Source organism: Chionomys nivalis, chromosome 16 (assembly GCF_950005125.1).
Source record: "Chionomys nivalis chromosome 16, mChiNiv1.1, whole genome shotgun sequence".
Taxonomy (NCBI): domain Eukaryota; kingdom Metazoa; phylum Chordata; class Mammalia; order Rodentia; family Cricetidae; genus Chionomys; species Chionomys nivalis.
This window is the reverse complement of record NC_080101.1, coordinates 21552427-21571963: the sequence shown is the minus strand read 5'-3', so window position 1 is coordinate 21571963 and position 19537 is coordinate 21552427. Positions and strand designations below refer to the sequence as shown.

Below are 19537 nucleotides of genomic sequence, written 5' to 3'. Positions count from 1 at the left end.
ACAACAGCAGCTCTCAATCCTTTATGCGGCTTTGCTTTTCTTCTGCTTGTCTTTACCTAATAGCATCACGTCCTGTAATTATCTGGTCACGTACCTTTTTTTTCTGTCGCCCCAGCTAGAATGTGGCTTCTCAGACTGGAGGGGAGTGTTGCTTCACTGCTGGCTTGGAAGGCTTATACTGAGTTTTTCATTCAAGAATATGGCCACTGCTGAGTGGGAGGTGCACAGTAACTTGGGATGGAGAGTACAATTGTGTGCAGATTGAGACTCCAAGAGGGGCTGGAGAATGTGGACTGAGAGATGCAAGAAATATCGTCAGATAATTTGTTAGAGCTGCCATGTTTTTTATAGTATTTTTTAATTTTATTGTTTATCTTTATTTTATGTGCATTGGTGTGAAGATGTCAGATTCCCTGGAACTGTATTTTCAGACAGTTGTGAGCTGCCATGTGGGTGCTGGGAATTGAACCCTGGTCCTCTGGAAGAGCAGTCAGTGCTCTTAACTGCTGAGCCATCTCTCCAGCCCCCTAGAGCCACCATGTTGGATGGACTCCAGAGTTTCCTGGGCCGACAGCCACATCCATGAACAGGTTACAGCAAGTAGGGGACAAAACTGGTATCCAGAGAGGCAGGTGGAGGGGATATAAGATGAAATCAAGGCGCTCCAGAGTAGGGTAAAGGAGAGCACAATCCACGTTATTCTCTACTGGTGCAACCTGGCCATGCCTAGTCTGCTTCTGTGTCTTCCTCTTGATGGCATTGCTCAAAGGAACACACTCTGAAAATGGAGCTATTCCGTGTCAGCTGTCCAATATAGCAGCCAGCACCCATCTGTGCCCTCTGGTCTCTTGAGAAGTGGTTTGTGTGCGTGAACAATCTTTGCCAAAATGTATATCAGTTTGATTAATTAAATTTAACATCTGTATTTGAATAGATGGCATCATACTGAACAGTGTAGCAGCACTTTTATTAGAAAGGGTCAAAGACAGAAGCATAGTCAGCAAGCAATAGAGAAATACGAGGAAAAGAAGAAAAAACATAATGATGTCATAGAACTTGAGCAGGGAGTCTTCCATAGCATCAGGAATATGAAGTATTTCATAGCGGCACAAATGTGAAGGGCGATTGGCCTTGTAAAGTCCCATCAATTGCAGTCATCTATTTTTTAATGGAAAACCGAGTTACAACAGCAGGGGTGAGGCAAACTAGTCACGAAATAAGCCATTCAAGGAAAATATTAGTGACTTGGGATGGTGTTTCCAGTATGTGGAGAAGCTGAAAAGGGCATTCACAACACAGCTTGATCCCAATTGTTCAGCACATATATGCGTCTACATCTTTGGTAGACTGTGGGTGATTCTCATTTTACAGCTGACATTTTACTAATTGTCGGAAATATTTGCAAGGATGTTGTCTTGGTTGGGAGAGAAGAGAGAGTGAGATGAATGGCATGTTCCACTCAATAAGTTGTAGAAAATACCGTTACTAAAATGTTACCAGTATTCATTTTCAAAGTCTGCAAGTCTTCCTATTTTTTTCCCAAACCCTGTGGACAGACACTAGAGACATATTACTTTGTGGTTTCTAGCTGCGCTATCGAGACATTCACAGAATAGCAGAGGTCTTTGCACCTTCATAGTATAAAGTAGGAGAAGCTGTCCCTTTAATGCACTCTTCACAGTCCAGGGACCAGCAGTTGGGCATCCTTTGACACCCTGTGGATTCTCTGGATGCTTGGGTTTACAGCCCTGTTTTAGAGAACACTAGATGGCGCTCTACACTTGCCACCAGGTGAAAGCTGGAGTTGTTCAGGTATGGATTTATCATTTCTCTTTAGGCACATGAAAGCATTTCTTATTTTTTGATTATGAGATTACCCTTTAACATCCGAGCCATCTCTCCTGACTTAAAGGATTTCCTTATGTGTTGAACTCAATGTGTGACAAGATCTAACCCTTTGTATAACACCAGTATATTAGCCTTTGCGTATAAGAGTCTAGGTGCATGCTTGCCCCCATTAATCCACAGTTCCCAGAAGCAAATGGTTTAACGCTATCTCTCTGATTTGAATAGAACTTTCTAGAACTAGCTAAATCAGACCATGATTCTACTTAATAAAAACATACCAAAATTTTTGTTCATTGGGGGCTGGAGAGTTAGATCAACATTTAGGAGCCCTTATTGCTCTTGCAGAGAGAACCAGGGGTCAATTTCTAGCACCCATATGGCAGCTCGCAACTTTCTGTAACTCTAATCCCAAGGAATCTAATGCCCCGTTTCCTGACTTCAGCAGGTACCAGTTAAGCACATTGTGCACATATATACATATAGGCAAGCAGTAAAGCACAAAAAATAATAAAATAATTTAAAAATTTGTTCATGGAAACAAATGTTATTTTTTAATTTTGTGTGTACTAATCCAGTTTCTGTCTGAATGCTAATTGGAGCCTTTTATAAAAAACAACAAAGAAACAAAATCCAAACCGACAAAAAATCCGTGTGTTGCATACAGTCATCGGAGAGCTTGGTGCTGCAATATTGTTAAGAACATTCTGCTAAGGATCAGCCCTATCTGAGAAGATGGTATTGACAGTCCATTTCTAAGTTGTTCCTGGGGAGAACTCTGAAATATACAGACAGAGCCATGGAAATACACAGGTGGAGGCATTGATTGGAATTGTGCAGAACCAGCCACATACAGCCCTGAAAAACACAAAAATGGATTCCAAATACACAGAAACATCTCATCTTTATAATATGGGAATTCCATCAACTTAGCATGACTAAGTCTCAGCAGCAATGTTGTCTAAATTTTTTGAAAAACCAAACCAAACCAAACAAAAAACCAGCATTCTTTTATCCCTTTCTTTGATGCCAATCTCAATTTGAGTAATGATATGAGAGGTAGGACCTTCCTTTCCTGAGAAAAATAAAATTCATAGAAATACCAAAGGGGATGCCCACAGGGGTGGCAAAGCTTTCCATTGGTCTGGGTGCAAAAGTTGTTTGTGTGTGCAAGTATGAGTGTTTTCAGACGATGATTAGTGTGCAAAAACTAGCAACTGCAACATTCTCTGGGATAGTTACAGTTTGAGGCTGGCCGCATAGTAAGACCTCCTACCAGGATGAGCTAACTCTTCCTCCTGTGTTGTAAGGAATAAATAAGGTGAGCTTCCTTGGTTGTTTCTTATGGTACTATGGTTCAGCAGAATGAATACAGCCTCCCTGACCCCAGCTTTTTTTGTGTATTTCTCTGTTCTTTCTTCATTCCCTGATGCCAAGCTGGGTTACCTCTGGAAGAGTGGACAGATATGCACAGACATTGCTTTTGTAAACAGAAAAGTCCCTTAAAGTTGTATGCACCCAGCCTTGAGACGCTCAGCTTAAACTAAAACAAAAGGGATTTACATCATGTGTAGCTGTGGAGTTGCTAAATGGGTAAAGCACTTGACAGGCACTCATGGGGACCTGAGTTCACCTTCCCAGAGGTACTGCACATTTCTGACCCCATTGCTCTTTTGGCAATATGAAAAGTGGGGTCAAGAGCTTGCCAGTCAGCTAGCCTGACATACACGGCAGTAAAAAACAAAGAGATTATATTTCCCACAATGTGGAAGGCAAAGGCTGACACACATGGTTGTCTTCTGACTTTCATATGTGTGCTGTGGCAACATGTGTCTGTACTTTACACACACACACACACAGATTCACACACAGACAGGGAGAGAGATAGAAACATTGATCGACAGAGACAGCACACACACATATTAACAGAGAGACAGGGAGAGCATGAGGGGGAAGGGAGAGAGAGAGAGATCTTTAGTACTTCTTATCCTGAAGCCTTTGCAAACAGCACACTACTTATTGTCCCTTAGACTGTGAGCTGATATGAGCCAACACAGCAAGTCATTGTCACCTTGGTGAAGCTTTAGAGAAAAGAAAAAATTTCTGAACCTTCAGGCTGTGTGGAGGCGACTTTTACCACTCTTAACAAAAAGCTGAAAGCATCAATTGACTCTTGTTGTTGGTTGGCAGAGAACCACTGTGTTGCACAAGACGAGCCTGCACTTGATTTCTCCAACTTTTCCTCCAGGTCCAAAATGCTCCAAAATTGAACGGAAAGTTGCCTTCCCACAGTGAGGAAGGCCAGGAAACTTCTTTCTACCTTTTCTTTTTCTCCTTTTTGGGAAAGTTTGGGTGGGCATGTGAATTTGATTTTTGATGGTAACTGTAACAAATGCCAGAAACTTAAAGATTTAGGAGAACACTTCATGTCTGGGTCTTCTTCTGTTTCATAGGTCTGAAGTTGAGCTGAGTGCAGGGCAGCATGCACAGTGCAGGGCAGCATGCACAGTGCAGGGCAGCATGCACAGTGCAGGGCAGCATGCACAGTGCAGGGCAGCATGCACAGTACAAGGCAGCTGTATAAAGGCTCTCTTCCCTTCCCTTAGCCATTTCTACTGGCTTCCCATATTCCTTGGCTTATGTCTCTTCTCTCCATGTCTTGTATGGCCTCTTCCAGAAATCCAAACCAATCTGTTCTTATCACTGCATTACCAAAATCTGGCTTCTTCCAGCATCACCCTCACCCAGAACCTGTGATTACACTGAGTCCACGTGGATATACTAACATAACCTCTCCACCTCGTGATACTTGGTGTGAGAAATCCTTCTGTCCACGTGTTGCTTTTATTGGTTAATGAATAAAGAAAATGCTTTGAACTTATAGCAGGGCAGAAGTTTGGTAGGTGGAAAAACTGAGCTAAATGCTGGAGGAAGAAGGGCAGAGGCAGGGAGAAGCAATGGAGCTGCCTCCAGGGTCAGACATGCTAAAACTTTGCTGGTAAGCCACTGCCATGAGGCAATACACAGATTAATAGAAATGGGTTAAATTAATATGTAAGAGTTAGCCAGTAAGAAGCTAGAGCTAATGGGCTAAATAGTAATTTAATTAATACAGTTTTTGTGTAATTATTTTGAGTCTAAGCTAGATGGACAGCCTGGAACCAATAAGCGACCTCTGCCTTCCTCCAATGGACACTTAGTCACATCTTTGTAGGTTCTGAGAATTTGGGCATGAACATATTTGGGAGATCATTATTTAGCCTGGCAGATAATAGTAACTGAGCACTTGCACAGACACACACTACTTATCTGTCCTCTCTGACACACCCTTCTTTATTAGCCCAGATGGGAGCTGGAAGATGCTATTATAGGAATATTCAATCACTGAATGGATTCAGCGGGGAGAAGGAGGAAGAGAAGGAGGAAAAATGAGAGAGAGCCATCATTGGGAGGAAAATCGTATGGGTAGGAGAAGAATTGGAGGGAAAGAACGGGGATAGGTTTCATCAAAACACATTATATTCATGTGTCAAATATTAAAAATACACTGAAAAAGAAATGTACCACAAATCCCAAGTTCAAGTCACACATTCAACCAAATGTTTTTCTGAGCACTGACACACTTGCTGATGAAGTGTCATTTCCCATCTACGTCCCCTGTGTTTTGTTCCTAAGTCTTCTGTGAAAAGCCAGGGTAGCAGATAAGGACAGGTTTGAGAATTCTTCACTAGAAACATCACAATATAACTTTTAACCATTGTAACTGCTCCGGAAATCCAACCACCCTGGAGCCATATCAAGAAGCAATGAGCTGCAACAAAACCTCACAGTTCACTTCACTGATGACTACATCACTTTAATTGTTGGTGTGGTTTAGGAGACCACAGCTCTTGGAAGGATTTTAAAACAGCAGGTTTCTTTATTTATTCTTTTTTCTCTGTCTTGGTTCGATAAAGGAGGAAGTCCTAAGCCTAGTTACAAACGTGCTGAAAGTGTACAAAGGAGCAGTTTGCTGTAGAAAAAAAAAATCAAGAATAGTAGCAAGTGCAATCATTGTCATCAGCAGCATCAACATCGGCAGCACTGACGTCATCATCTTCAACAGTATCGTCATCATCACCGTCATCACCATCAGAACATCCTATGTTCTAGGTACTACTTTTTGCATCCATGATGTTAGCACACACAATAAACTTATGAAAAGATCAAAACCTATGATTCAGTAAATTGAAGCATGGTGAGATCAGGCATGTTTTGCAAATAATATGTCCAGGAAGTTGTCAGGCTAAGATTCAAACACAGCTACGAACTCGAGTCTCTTTTCCTCTCATCACACAAATAGTAGTTCTCCTGCCTCAGCCTCCCAGTGCTGAGAGTACAGGTATGAGTCATCACGTTCAACTGTAGCCTCTTATTTACTGCATTGCATTGTCTCCACATGTTATTATTTTTCTTGTTGCATTATAAGACAAGAATATTTGTCTTATATACTCCATAAAGAAAGGATGAGGATAAAGGAAAGATTTTTGATTTATGTAAATGCACTCTGTGATTTATTTTTCCTTTAATCCTTCCAATTGAAATACTGAGAAACATGGATGCTTACTCTCTTTCAAAACCATGTTTTTTTCATTATATATATATATATACCACTATTATATATGACTAATATACATATATACATATTTGTGTGTGCATATGTGCATGTATGGAGGAAAATATGGTCTTCTACTCTGTATTTACAATTTCTGCTAATATTTTAAAGAATGCTTTTACTTTTGACATTTCTACATTTTTTTAAAAATTTCTTTTATTTTTTGAGGTTATAACATAATCATATATTTTTCTCCTTCCTCTTTCTCTATCTAAACCCTCCATATAACCCTCCTTACACTCTTTTAAAATCAAGGCCTCTTTTTTCATTAGTCATTGTTACACACACACACACACACACACACAAATGTATATACAAATATATCTCTAATAAAATAAACACAGCCTATTCAGTCTGTATAGGGTTACTTGTATCTACTCAGGGATGATCATTTGGCATTGGAAAACCATTGGTGCTGTCTTCCCTGGTTGAGACTATTTCTCTAGCTCTTAGTATTCCTTAGATGCCTGTAGTTCTTTGTGAATGACTGAGACCCCCTGGGCTTTCCTGTATACTTTAGTATGTCTACGGTTGTTCTTATTTAACTCATATATAGATAAGTAGTTTTCTGGGAGACTTCATGGGTGTCGCTTCTGATATTCGTAGGAAACATGATCCCACAGCAAACTTCCTATCCTCTAGTTCCTACTGTCTTTCCATGTCTTCTTACACAATGGTCCCTGAACCCTATGTGTGGGAGTTGGTTTGCAGCTGTATCTTGGTGTGGGGGATGTTCAGCTTTACAAGGCTGTATTTTGCTTGGTGAAAATGGTTTTATTTGAGCATTTTTTATTTGATTACACTATATTTACTTTCTTTCTACCCCATCTAGCTCCTCCTATAGGCCCTGATGATATCCATGCTCATATATATAAAACACATTCACATTATATCATGTTCAGTCCAATTTGTGTTGCTATTATTTGCATGTGATTAGGGTTGACCCCTTATGCTATAAACATTTTTATGAATGAAATTTCAGACTACATTTTTTTCAGAAAAATGTCATATTTTGTGTATGCTTTTGTAGTATTTTTTTCCTACTTCTTTATGTCCATAAGTATATTCTCATTTCGAATGACTGCACAGTTATCCATGCCATGATTCTACTAAATTCCTATGGTTGAAAATGTTATGGCTAAGATGTTTTGAACAGCCAAAGCTGGAATTAGACAAACCTCTGCTTTTCACTCTGGTCCCCCAGGTGTTACACACACCATGACAATTTCCAGTTTGTTCCATTGGAGGTGGCTAACAATCACGCTAACTGTAGAGGGAGTTACTCATTTATTCTTCTCCTTGAGAACTTCTCACTTCCTAGAAGATGGATACACCCACATCTCTGTATGTTCATGCATTATTGTCTACCTTACTGGACTCAAGCGGATAATATCACTGCACTCACGATAAAGCCTTGAAAAGCACAGACACTGATAAGGCGTATGATAAAATCTTTCTTAGGTTAATGTTTCAGTAAGTTACAAAGGTGTGCAAAGAATCCTAATCGACAAGGGGAGCTGTCCCGCTTCACTTTAAGACCCCGAAGCCTCATCTTCAGCACAAATCAACCCTGCCCAATCAGAGAAAGGCTTTCCTTCTGCTGTCAAGCCAGCCCAGGTCAGATACCTCCCCAATGCAGGAGGTCCAACACAACCTGAAAAGCTCTTCTCAAGGCTCAAGGGCCCTGCATACAGAGAAAACAAAAAACCAAATTAAAACCAAAACAAAGCAGCAGCAATGGAAGACGAGAGAAGTTGAAGGAAAGGACAAAAATTGTCCTAGTTGGCTTTTCTTCTGCTAAATCTCTGCCCTCCCATCCTATAAAGAAAGGATCAGAAGGTCAACTGGGCGTTTTCAAGATTCCCATCAGTTTGTTATTCATGCATCCATTTGAAAAGCAATGCACACTACATGCTACACAATAATATTTTCCTTGCTGAGTTTTTGGACACATTTCTTGTGCTATATTTTTCTCTCTGTGTGATAGTAGTTAGAACAGGCAGGAGAAAAGACAAGCGGAATTCTCATCTCTATAGCAAGTGTTGCTGCTAAAATGAGCAATATCAGGCTGTGAGAACCCTGCATAGTTCCTTGGGGAAATGACACTCAGAATAGCTGCTTTGCAAATTGTTATCAGTCCATTAAGAAATGAGGTACCTGTGCCAGCCTGAACCAACACACTGAGTTCCTCATTAAGAAACATTTTCTGTACAAAATACGTTAAATAAGTCAAGTTGCACACAACACGAGGGTGGGGCATACTTTGTGTCCATAGACTCTGAGTGAAAAATTTGTCAAAAACAAAGCAAAACAAAGCAACAACAACAACAACAACAAAAAACAACTTGTGGTGGATGTGAAGGGCCCAGGAGTCTCACAAATTTTGTGTATTTCCTATTGCAGTCTCTATGGCAGTGTCTAGAGTTCTAGATATTGTTAGGTGTGGCAAAAGTAAAATTGCCGTTGGAATAGAAACAGATCTGTGGGTTCCCAGGTGTGCTAGTTCTTAAAAAATGAAAAAGTGGGTGGAGAGAAATGGGGACTTATTTTGATTAATGAAGTAAGAAGATGAAGACATATATTTTTTTTTGAAACATCGTCTCACCATGTAGTCTAGGTTGGCTTTGAACCCACTCCTCGTCCTCATCTTCCTAAGTAGCAGAGTCACCTATGTGGGCCACGGCTCCCAGCAGATTTATTGCTTCTTCTCTATTCATTGACCAACTCTTCCCTGGGAGTTATATGGCTAACACGATAGACTTATCCATAGTACTTTTCATTTTCTTATTTGGTTTATGAAACAAATCAGAATGCTAAGAAACACTTTTGATTGATGAGAATAGATGCTCAGAGATAGAGTGAATTGCCAAGTATGATGATGACCAAGAAGAGACAGAGGTGGAGTAGAGATATTTTGGTCATTATAGCTTTGGCCATTTTTTCTAAAGTGGTAGGGATTTGACTGAAGTATTCATGAAACAAAACCTAACAGCCTCCTCAGCAGCAGAGATACAAAGCACCAAGCATCAAGTTATTGAAACTGGTATTCAACTGTAGGTTAAATCATAAATTAAGTCTAAGATACCATAGTCAAATCAGATCAAGACCAAATATATTCTTCATAGACTAGCTGATGTTGGTGTAAAAACAAAGAAAAGTAAGACAAACTAGTTCCTCAGTGAATGGGGTCTGCTACTCTCTTCTGCACTACTTAGAGAAAACAGTTATAGAATTAAGAAAGCATTTTATCAGATTAATAAAACATCTTCCAATTTAATCCCAGGTGTCTGATTTTGATGAAGAATCAGAAAAGATCACTACTAGGTAAAAAGTTTGCATCACTTGACATTTAATGTGAAGTCTCTTATCTTGGCAACGGTTAGATGCTTCTAGCAGGCATTTGTTAAGAACCATAGGAAAACACACCTTCCTGAGAGTGTGGAGAGAGCGAGTGTCGTGCTTCACACAGAGCAAGTGTTCTCAATCATTCTAATGCTGTGACCTTTTAACACAGCTCCTCATGTTGTGCTGACCCTCAACCATAAAATTATTTTTGTTCCTACTTAATAACTATAATTTTGCTACTGTTATGAATTTGCTACTGTTTTTGCCATGTAAAAAGTTTTGAAGATAGAGGTTTGCCCAAGGGGTCATGACCCACAGCTTGTCATGAGCAAGTCAAAGAAAACCAACGCAACTTAGAGCTGGTCTTTTAAAAATTGATGCCCTTTACTGGTCCTCCTGAGGCACTTGTTAAACAATGAATCATGTTTTGTCCTTGCTGCCATGCAAAAGCACTGCTGTATTAGCAGATCCTAAAAACCCAAAACAAAATGAAAGCAAAAATAAGCAGCCTTAAATCCTTAGCTTAGTATTGTCAGAGTAAATGGATCGTCCAAAGTACTCACGTGTACATAAAATAACCGAAGTAATTAGCATCTATGACTCAGGAGACAAACTGGTAGTTGGTTCACTCAACGAGAGTTAGAAACATTAGGGGATGTGAGAGAATTTCATTATAAAGTGCTTGTCTGCAATCATGAAGGAGTTTGGTCCCAGAACTACTGTTTTGAAAAGCCAGGTGTGGTAGTATAGGAGAGTGAAGACATACAGATTCCCTAGGACTTATTGGTTAGCTTCTTTTAGATGAGGTCTAGGCCAGTGAGGGCTTTTGGCTCAAATGTTTATAAATGATACATATATATACATACATACATACATACATAAATGATGCTAGTCGTATCTGAGAAAACATACCTTGGACCTCTACATACACCTGCACATACATACATGTGTGTGTTTAATGTTCATGGGTGTTTATACATGTACACATGTCTATGCACACATACACAGCTGGACATAGTAGAGTAGTATCTGAAGCTAATTTACTTAGATCTAAGTCAATTATCTTACTCCCTTAGTTCTGGCTAATGCAAACTACTGTGGTGTTTTAACATTAGACATGTATTTTAGCGAAGAATGTGCATCTGTCACTACCTAAAAGGTGTTACTACCTAAAAGGTGTCACTACCTAAAAAGGTTAGCTCTGAAGAAGCTATGCAAAATCCCTAGAAGAAAAAATACCCAAAGAAAGAAAGACCAAACTTTCAAAACTCATAACAACTTAGATGTGAATGGAACTTGGTTCGTGGCAACATCATGATTTGAGTGTTATGGCAATGTAATTCAGAACAAACTGATCCTCTAAATAAAATTGCTCAGCCTTGTGCAGGAGTTTGAATATAATGGTGAAGTATTAATCTTTAATTACATAAGGATAATAAGCATGTTTTCCAAAGTGGATAGCTGACTCGTTTCTGGAGGGTTCTTCCTTGAAGGAAAATAGTCCCTTCCTAGCTGAAGACCAATGTTCTCTACTTAAGTTGTATTTTGTTTTAACATTTTTTTTGTGAAATTTGAACTTTTTTATGTATTTAGTGTATATGAATGTTTTGCTTGCATGTTTGTCTGTGTATCACATGCATGCTTGGCACCTGCAGAAGCCAGAAGAGGGCATCAGAACCCCTGGGACTGGAGTTACAGATGGTTGTGAGACTCCATGTGGGTGCTGGGAATTTAACCTGGGTCCTCTATAAGAGCAGCCAGTGCTCCTAGCCACTCAGCCATCTTCACAGACCTGTGATCCTGTTTTCAAATCAGTAGAACTTTAAAATAAAACTTGAGTTTGGACCATCTTATTGGTATCTCCTTCCTTTCAGGTATGATATTATAAAAAGCCATCACTCATGAAATAAAATATTCCCATGGGAAAAAAATCAGCAACCCAAGGAGAAGTGAGAGGGCTAGCTGCTGCTGCTCCTGCGCTGGAAGCAGTTGGGAACTCTGTGGAGCACATGGTACACTTTTGCTTTCCTTGGCTGTGTGGGTAAGTTTCCTTTCTTCTAGAATACTTTATTCAGGCCTCCTACAATCAACAAATGAGGTCATTGTTCAGGAGGCTCCAAAGACAATGCCTAAATTAAGCTGGTTTTATTTAATGTGTGAAATGACTTTGACATCTTTTTATATCTAGAAGGTCTTTTAAAAATATTACATCAGTATATTAGAGAAAGGCCCACTTTCCAGGAGGAGCCAGAGGAAGAACAGCTATTATTTTTGCTGACAGCAAAAATGTGCTCCTATCCCAACACTGCACGTTACAGTGACTTGGCACTGAGCAGGAACATTTTAAATGTAGAATATTGCAGAGCGACACTTAAGTGATATATTGAAAGTAAGATAAGGGAAGTCAGATATGTGTGAACTTAAAAAGCAAGGGGAGATGGAAGGAAAATCCTCAGTGGGACAAGCTAGGTCTGAGTCACACAAATAATCTTTGCCTTCCAGGATGTGTACCATGGAAACATCATGAGGACAGTGATTTAAGGCACAGAAGTAAATGCGCATGGCTGAGTATTTACTTTATAGCCAGGTTGTAAGTGCCTCCCTGGAGGACTTCATTCTCAGAGTGGCCTTAAAACTTGGAAGCTCACTGATTCTAGACACTGCTTTATGTCATGTCACCCCTCCTCCCCCGTCTCATTTCAGTGAGCGCTGTGCTGCATGCATCCGTCATGAAACCCACTTTCCCTTCCAACTAAGACGACACTAATTTGGGGAGAAATTTCTAGCTACTTAAGAGTCCTGCCAAACAATCTGCAAATGGGAAGGAGTTTGGTGACTGTGACTGTTATTGGCAACTTCTGAAGGATTAGGTAATAAAGAAGCAGTGAAGAGCAGCCAGCCTGCTGACTCCTGCATTTCATTAGGTCTGCTTCTGCATATGTATTAATAATGGTGTGGCCTGGGAATGCAATTCTGTGTTTTTCACACTTTGGCCACTGGCAATGTTGTACGCCCCTTTCCCGGGCCTTCTCCTCTGCTGCTCACAGCCATTCAGATTCAGGTAGCAGAAATAGTTCAGATAGCAGTTCATTAGCCTGCATTCTGCAGGTCAGATCTCCATAGTTCGTCACTAAAGGGGAATTGCCTGGGTAACTACTGAAAGGAGTTTGTTCTTGTCCTTCTTAAAAAGACTGAAAATCCAAGATTTATTTTCTTTCCTAACAAAAGAAAATGTTAGCATTCCTCGAATATTTTAGACAAAGATTTTTTAATCAAACTTTTCAATTGTACATTCCCTTGCTCAGTTCAGTCTTTATCTCTGCATGTACACCAAACATTTGAGGAACATTAGTAATATCTTGCCAATCAAAGGACAGAGCAAAAATGATGCTGAATTACAGACCTGCCAGTGTCTAGACTCCTACTAGCCCAGTGTTCATCCAATCCCAGAACTTTTCTCAGTTTCTCGGTCTTTAAAATGGGACCATTTTCATTCACTGGTCCCTCAAATGTCTTGTAGAAGGTGACACAAGTTGCTATGATAAAAGCCGTCTACAAAATGCCGAGAGCCTCTGTTGGTCTAAAGACCCTGTCTCCTTGACTATCAAACATCTTCATTGTTCCTTGTCAACACTTAAGACCACAGTTTCTTTGTTGGATATAGGCTTAGATTTTTTTCAAACCCATTTAAAAAAAAAAGCTAAACCATCACTTGTTTACCCTTAAATAAAGACAGCAGGATTGGGCTTAACACAGCAATCACATGTCCAGCTGCTGAGCCCACAACATAGAAGGAAGATAGGGACAAAGAATCCACAGACGGGTCCCTCCACCTTCTCTTAGGCTCTGAATAATTCCAGTAGTCTCCAGTATCAAGACTGCCAGCCCCTGTTCTCGCCCCGTGGCTTCTTTACTAGCTGCACTTTTAAATGTACTGAAAGGAAGTCAAAGGGATGTGCTTTTCCTCACGACAAAGCCCTGGCACGCCTCTGGAGGAAGTAGAGAATTGCCAACAGCTGCTGTTTTTGTTACAGGCTTTCTGACTTCCTCGCGGGAGTTTAAGACAGTGGCAGCCTGGGGCCCCACCCCCATCCCTTACTCTGGTCTGGAACCCTCGACTGCTGTCCACGGTTCTGAACCTCAACTTTTGGCTTCTGGAATCCATTAGATTTCTCTCAGCTTCCCCAAACAACCGCCCCCCCCCCGCCCTGTGCTCATATTATCTCTACATTCTTCCTTCCATCCACGACCCCTCTAACTTGGCATTTTATTTCCGTCTGCGTTTTATTCTATTTCGACTGAAGTCCTCCAACCTACCACCTAGGGACATAGTCCAAGCCCTAAAGGTTATCAAAGTTAAAAAGCCCCCTGCTTCACCCACTCTCTTCCCCCCACTCTGGTCCCGACTCCCGGCAGCGCACATCACTCCACGCGCCAGACTCGTCTCACCTGACTCTCCCGCGGAAACTCGTGGCGCACTATGCTGAGCACTGGGATGTGCAGGACAGAGCTGACCAAGTCTAGCTCCATCATCTCGCCCTGGCTCTGGGGGAAGGCCAGCAGCGCCGAAACCCCTTGTACCACTACGGTGTGGCAGACGCTTTGCAGAAAGGAGAAAGGGTCACTGCTCCACGGTGAGCTTGGGGAAGAGAAGGGCATAAGTGGCAGATCGCCCAGGCCCGCCTCGATGGCCATCACTACTTCCAAAGACAGGTTGTAGGGTAGTAGTCCTTCCACACGGTTCAGGTTGTCCACAGCGAACAGGAGGGCATCCCGTGGCCACAGGGTCTCGACCCCGGCGCCCTCCCCGAGCTTCCGGGAGCCAGGCGGACCCCGGCCATGCAGGGCGCTCCCCAACCAGCGTGCGCCTTGCGAGGGCGCCGGTGGCCGCCACGTCCCCGACTCTGGCTCATCCCTCTGGGCACCCGCCCTGCCGCTGTCCTGAGCGCGGTTGGTTGACCGTGGGGCCGTGGTCCAGGGCTGCAAGTGCACCGCGCCCACCCTCACCGCGTGTCCGATGCGCTTGAGGATCTGGCAGGGTTGCGGGTGCGAGGAGGAGCTGGGCACCCCGGCCAGCACTAGTGCGCAGGGCGGCGGCAGCAGCAGACAGACCCTGCTCAGCAGCCACCACAAACTCAGTCTCCTCATTACTGAGACCCGCAGGGAGAAAGCGCGCCCCCTCCTGCGCCCGGCTCACCCCTCTGCAGCCGCCGCCGGAGGTCTCCGCCGCCTGAGGTCTCCGCCTTCAAGTCCTGTGCGTAGCTCCCCTAGACACAGAGAAGCGGTGGCAAGAGCCAGACTGATCCCTAGGCATTCCAAGTTGCAGCCTAACGGACGCCCGGCTGTGTCGGATGCGGTTCTCGGGCTCCTCCGCCTAGCATCCTCCTCACGCGCGGCAGGCCGGCGGACCAGCGCGGGTCACTCGCGGCTTGGACTCCGGGTCCCTGCCCACCCCATCTGCAGGGCGCCTGGGGCGCAGCGTCTGGCCCCGCAATAAGTCTCCGGGTTTTTACAAGGGGGCGGCAGTGACAGAGGATCCGCGCTCTCACTTGGCTGGCTTCTTTTCTCTTGATGTTCAGTTCAGGCGACACCCCCTTATTTACTGGGGTGACGGAGAAGAGGGCGTTCACGCCCGGAGTGCAGGAAAGCAGCAGCCGAACCTGCTTCTCTTCCCCGCCGGCCACACTATCTCGGGCTCCCCCAGCGCCTGCTTCATTTTCTCTCTTCCCTCTCTACTTCCTCTCTTCCTTTCTCTGCCGGGCTTTTCTCCTAGGCGCCACCTCCGCGGCTTCCTCGGAGGAGCGACACAACTGGCCAGCGAAGGGTGGTTCTGCTCAGAGCGCCAAAGTTCTCCCCGCCTCAACCGGCGCCTCCCTGTAGCCTAAGCCCTGGCGCCAGCCTGTCGCTTGGCTGCGCTAAACGCCCACTGATGGTGAGATTCTCCTGCCGCACAGCCCCGCGCCCCTGCAAAGTCCTCGCCCCTCAAACGCAGCGAGTTGGTAGCTGGCACAATTCCCTGTGGCGGATGAGCGCAAAGACCGAGCCCAGGAGAATTTTGAATCAGAGTCACTCCGGAGAGATCTGAAACCTAAATGAAACCCAGTGGGTCACAGGGACCGGCTTAAAGACACCGATTTTAAGGAGCTTCCCTTGGAGACACCTCTCTAAGGGGTTAAGGGGTTCTTCTTTTTCTTTTTTGTACTCCAGGGTATTAAAACAAGAATTATTCTCTCTCTCCTCTCTCTCTCTCTCTCTCTCTCTCTCTCTCTCTCTCTCTCTCTCTCTCTCTCTCTCTCTATAAAAATAGAGTGAATTCAAAGCAATTGAGGAAATCAAAGTCGGAACCAGAGCCAGGGGTAAAGGCGCTTGCAGCCAAGCCTGAGAATAGGAGTTCGATCCCCAGGTTCTACATGGTGGAAAGAGAGAAATGACTCCCGCAAGTTGTTTTCCAACCTGCACATGCCTTCCATGGTTCCCCTGCTCACACCTTTCCCGGACACGAAATAAACAAAATATAAAAAAAAATACTTTCAAATTCTGAAACACATTCACCAGTCATTCGTACAGAGTGAGGGTATCCAGGTAGTAGTTTCTTACGAGTTATTTCTTTTGTACAGCAATACAGATCTCAATGAGTCTATTACCTAAACTTCCTCTCCGTTGGATAATCTGACATTAGAAGACAATGAACGGGTTATGGGAAGACTTGCAGAGGATCCCCAAATGGTAAATTGACTTTATTTTACATTCCAGGATCATTTACAAAGGCAGTAAGAGAGATAACTACATGGCAAACAGCATTGATGATCAACAATTCTGAATCCAATACTACCTCTGAAGAAGCATGACCTCGGCAATTTATTTGACCTGCCCTTGCCCAGTTATTTGGGTCTGCTAAATTCTGAAAAATGTATCAAGTTTTTAGCTATAAAAAGTTGTTTGGATTCTTGAGCTAAAGCTTCTATCATGCTTTAAATTTTGGGATGATGAAACTCTAGAAAAAAAATGAAAAATTTTGGGAAACTTGCAATGTAAAGACTGTCCTCCAGCACAAAGTAAGTTTTGCAAGACTTAGTTGCTACAGAAATAAAAGGGCCTCCGTAATTGAGAAATAAAATCATAATAGGGGCTCAATCAGAAGAGAAAGGCCCTGCCCCACCTGAGGTCTGTCAACAATCCCCTTTTGTTCCAGAGGACTCTAGTGTTTGAGATATAAAATACATTTTAGAATGTACAGTCCTTGCATGGCAGACAGATGAGGATCTCTTCTGTGCAGTTAGGAGATGTACTTGTCTGTGTTGGAGTATGGGTACCCTGAAGAATCTGGTCCTTTATGACTGTGGCTCAGAGCAGCAATCCTTAGGACATGACATTGGCAGGCCGTACAGATGGGGTTCCTACGAGAGTCGGTGTGGATGGAGGTTAGCCTGGCCTGACTGTGAGATTTATGGTGGATTCCCTTCTGGCATCAGACCACTCACACAAATTCACCATGACCCTGAGAGGTTGGCTGACCTGGTTATTCAGAGAAGAACAGATGATCAGCAAATTTCTGAGGTTAATACCTCGGCAGCTCCTGAAGGAGCCGCGGTGGAAGCTCGTGAATACTGAGCAAAGGGGAAGAAGAGTGCTTCCTTCTGTGTTTCCTTCTGTGTATTTCCAGTTCCTTCCAGTGATGAGTCATTCATGTGTGTGTGTGTGTATGCGGGTAGAGTTCAGACGCCATCCTCTGGCTTTGTCCCTCAGGAACAGTCTAGTTTGTCCTTTGGAACAGCCTCTCACTGAGATCAGGAACTCAATGATTAGGCTAGGTCGATGGCCATCGAGAGTCCCCATATTCACCTGTCTCTCTTTCCTAGCATTGGTATTAAAGGTGTAAGCCACAATTCGGTGCCTGATATTTTTTCTTTTTAGTTGGTTTAATTCAAATCCTTAGGCTCAGTGACAAAAACGTTACTGATGAGTTCCCCCTCCCCCAGGCTCTGGGCTGTTCTTTTTCTCTGTCTCCCTTTTGCCACCTGGTTCTCTCCTCTTGTCACTGCAGAGAAGCCCTGACATCATTATTCTCTTCTTCTTCTTCTTCTTCTTCTTCTTCTTCTTCTTCTTCTTCTTCTTCTTCTTCTTCTTCTTCTTCTTCTTCTTCTTCTTCTTCTTCTTCTTCTTCTTCTCCTCTCTCCTTTTTTATACCTAAAGGATCATCATTGTCAAAACTCTTTCATCATGCAGACATGACCATAAGGCCATCGTGGGATTAGATGATTAAACCTCAGGATAAATGAATTCTTCTCTCCCTTCTCAAACTAAGATAGTTAATTTTTCAACAAAGTGCTAGCACGGAGTTTCTGAGCTAGTGGGAGAGATAGAAAATAAAGTACACAATTAATTACACATAGGACATGTTGTTTAGTGTTCAGGAGATTAAAAAAAATACCAAAGGAATAAAAATGAAGTGTTGGGATGTGGGTGAATTGATTTTAGACAGGAAACCCAGGGGAGAACCCTACAAAAATAACTTTTGAATAAAGAGATAGAGAGAGGTAAGGGGGTGATTTGTGTGGATGTATGTGACAAGAATTCACAAGTGGAGGAAACAGCAATGGAAAGGGTCCTTAGGCAGCAGTGTTTCTGGAGTATTTGAATTAAGAGTGATGGGCCCCAAGTGACCAGAGCCAAATGACTCACATCAGCCACAGTGGTGGGCGGTAGGAGCAGAAAGGCTACAAGAAGGTGGCAGAGAACAGCAACCAGCTAGGAACTTTGGCTTCAGAGGTGTGAAGTCAAAAAACTGAGCCAAAGAGTGGCAGGACTAACTTTTGCTTTCTTTTGAGATAACATCTTCTTAGGTAGCCCAGGCTGGCCTCAAATTAAGTCAATCCTCTTGCCTTACCTCCCAACCTCAGATGACAATCACATGACTCAATGATGACCAGGACTAATGTAACAGAATTCCCCTAGATGCTCTTTTCGTAGTGTATGGAAGGTAGGCAAAAGTAGAAACCAGGATCTCAGATACGAGGCAGTTGCAGTGATGCACCTGAGAGACAACCATCTTGCTAAGTCTAACAATCTGATCTGGCTAATACGATCATTCCCCTTATAACATCAGGGAATTAACTTTAAGAAATCCCGAGTTATTAACAAATATCACTCTGTGAGGGGCAATGTAGCTTCGGTATTGGAGATTCTTCTCAGCTGTGGGGTTGGTAGTAAGTCAAATTTCAAATTTGGCTTACCCAGAGAAGACAGAGCTTTGTTTATTATCTTATTCAGAATGAGAACTACTGACCTAAGAACCCATGTCAAAAGTCAAACAAAACAAAACAAATCCAAATACTCAGTTTTAAAATGTGTTCTGTGCACATCTGTGCTCTCTGGTGCCAGTAATGGCTGTACTGAGAGCTATGATGTTCTGGATGTAGCCCAGGAAAGGTCCCAGTGAAGGATGCTGTGGAGATTTGGAATTGGATCTCTTCTCTGCGGTATTTCCCTATGGGTATGACATGTAGCATCCCAAAGCTGGAGTTTCCTCCTCTTCAAGATGGTTGTGGTGACAGCTCTTGACAGTTGTCTGTGTAGAAACAGCAGCACACAAATTCCTGCAAGCCTAAAGTTCCACGGAAATGGGAGGTATATTGGCACATTGTAATGATTTGTTAAACTATTCTTTCCTCACCCCTTATGCACTGAAAAATT

At 42.8% G+C, this 19537-nt stretch overlaps 1 protein-coding gene across 1 annotated transcript in view; it reads right to left on the bottom strand.

The window, feature by feature from the left end:
* Grin3a (glutamate ionotropic receptor NMDA type subunit 3A) overlaps window positions 1-15580 on the bottom strand; it is a 180164-nt gene extending 164584 nt beyond the window's left edge. The window contains exon 1 of the mRNA XM_057791100.1: window positions 14294-15580. Within this exon, the coding sequence (XP_057647083.1) occupies window positions 14294-14992 (699 nt within the window). The 5' untranslated portion in view covers window positions 14993-15580. The remainder of the gene's footprint in view (window positions 1-14293) is intronic.
* Window positions 15581-19537: the final 3957 nt, after the last annotated feature.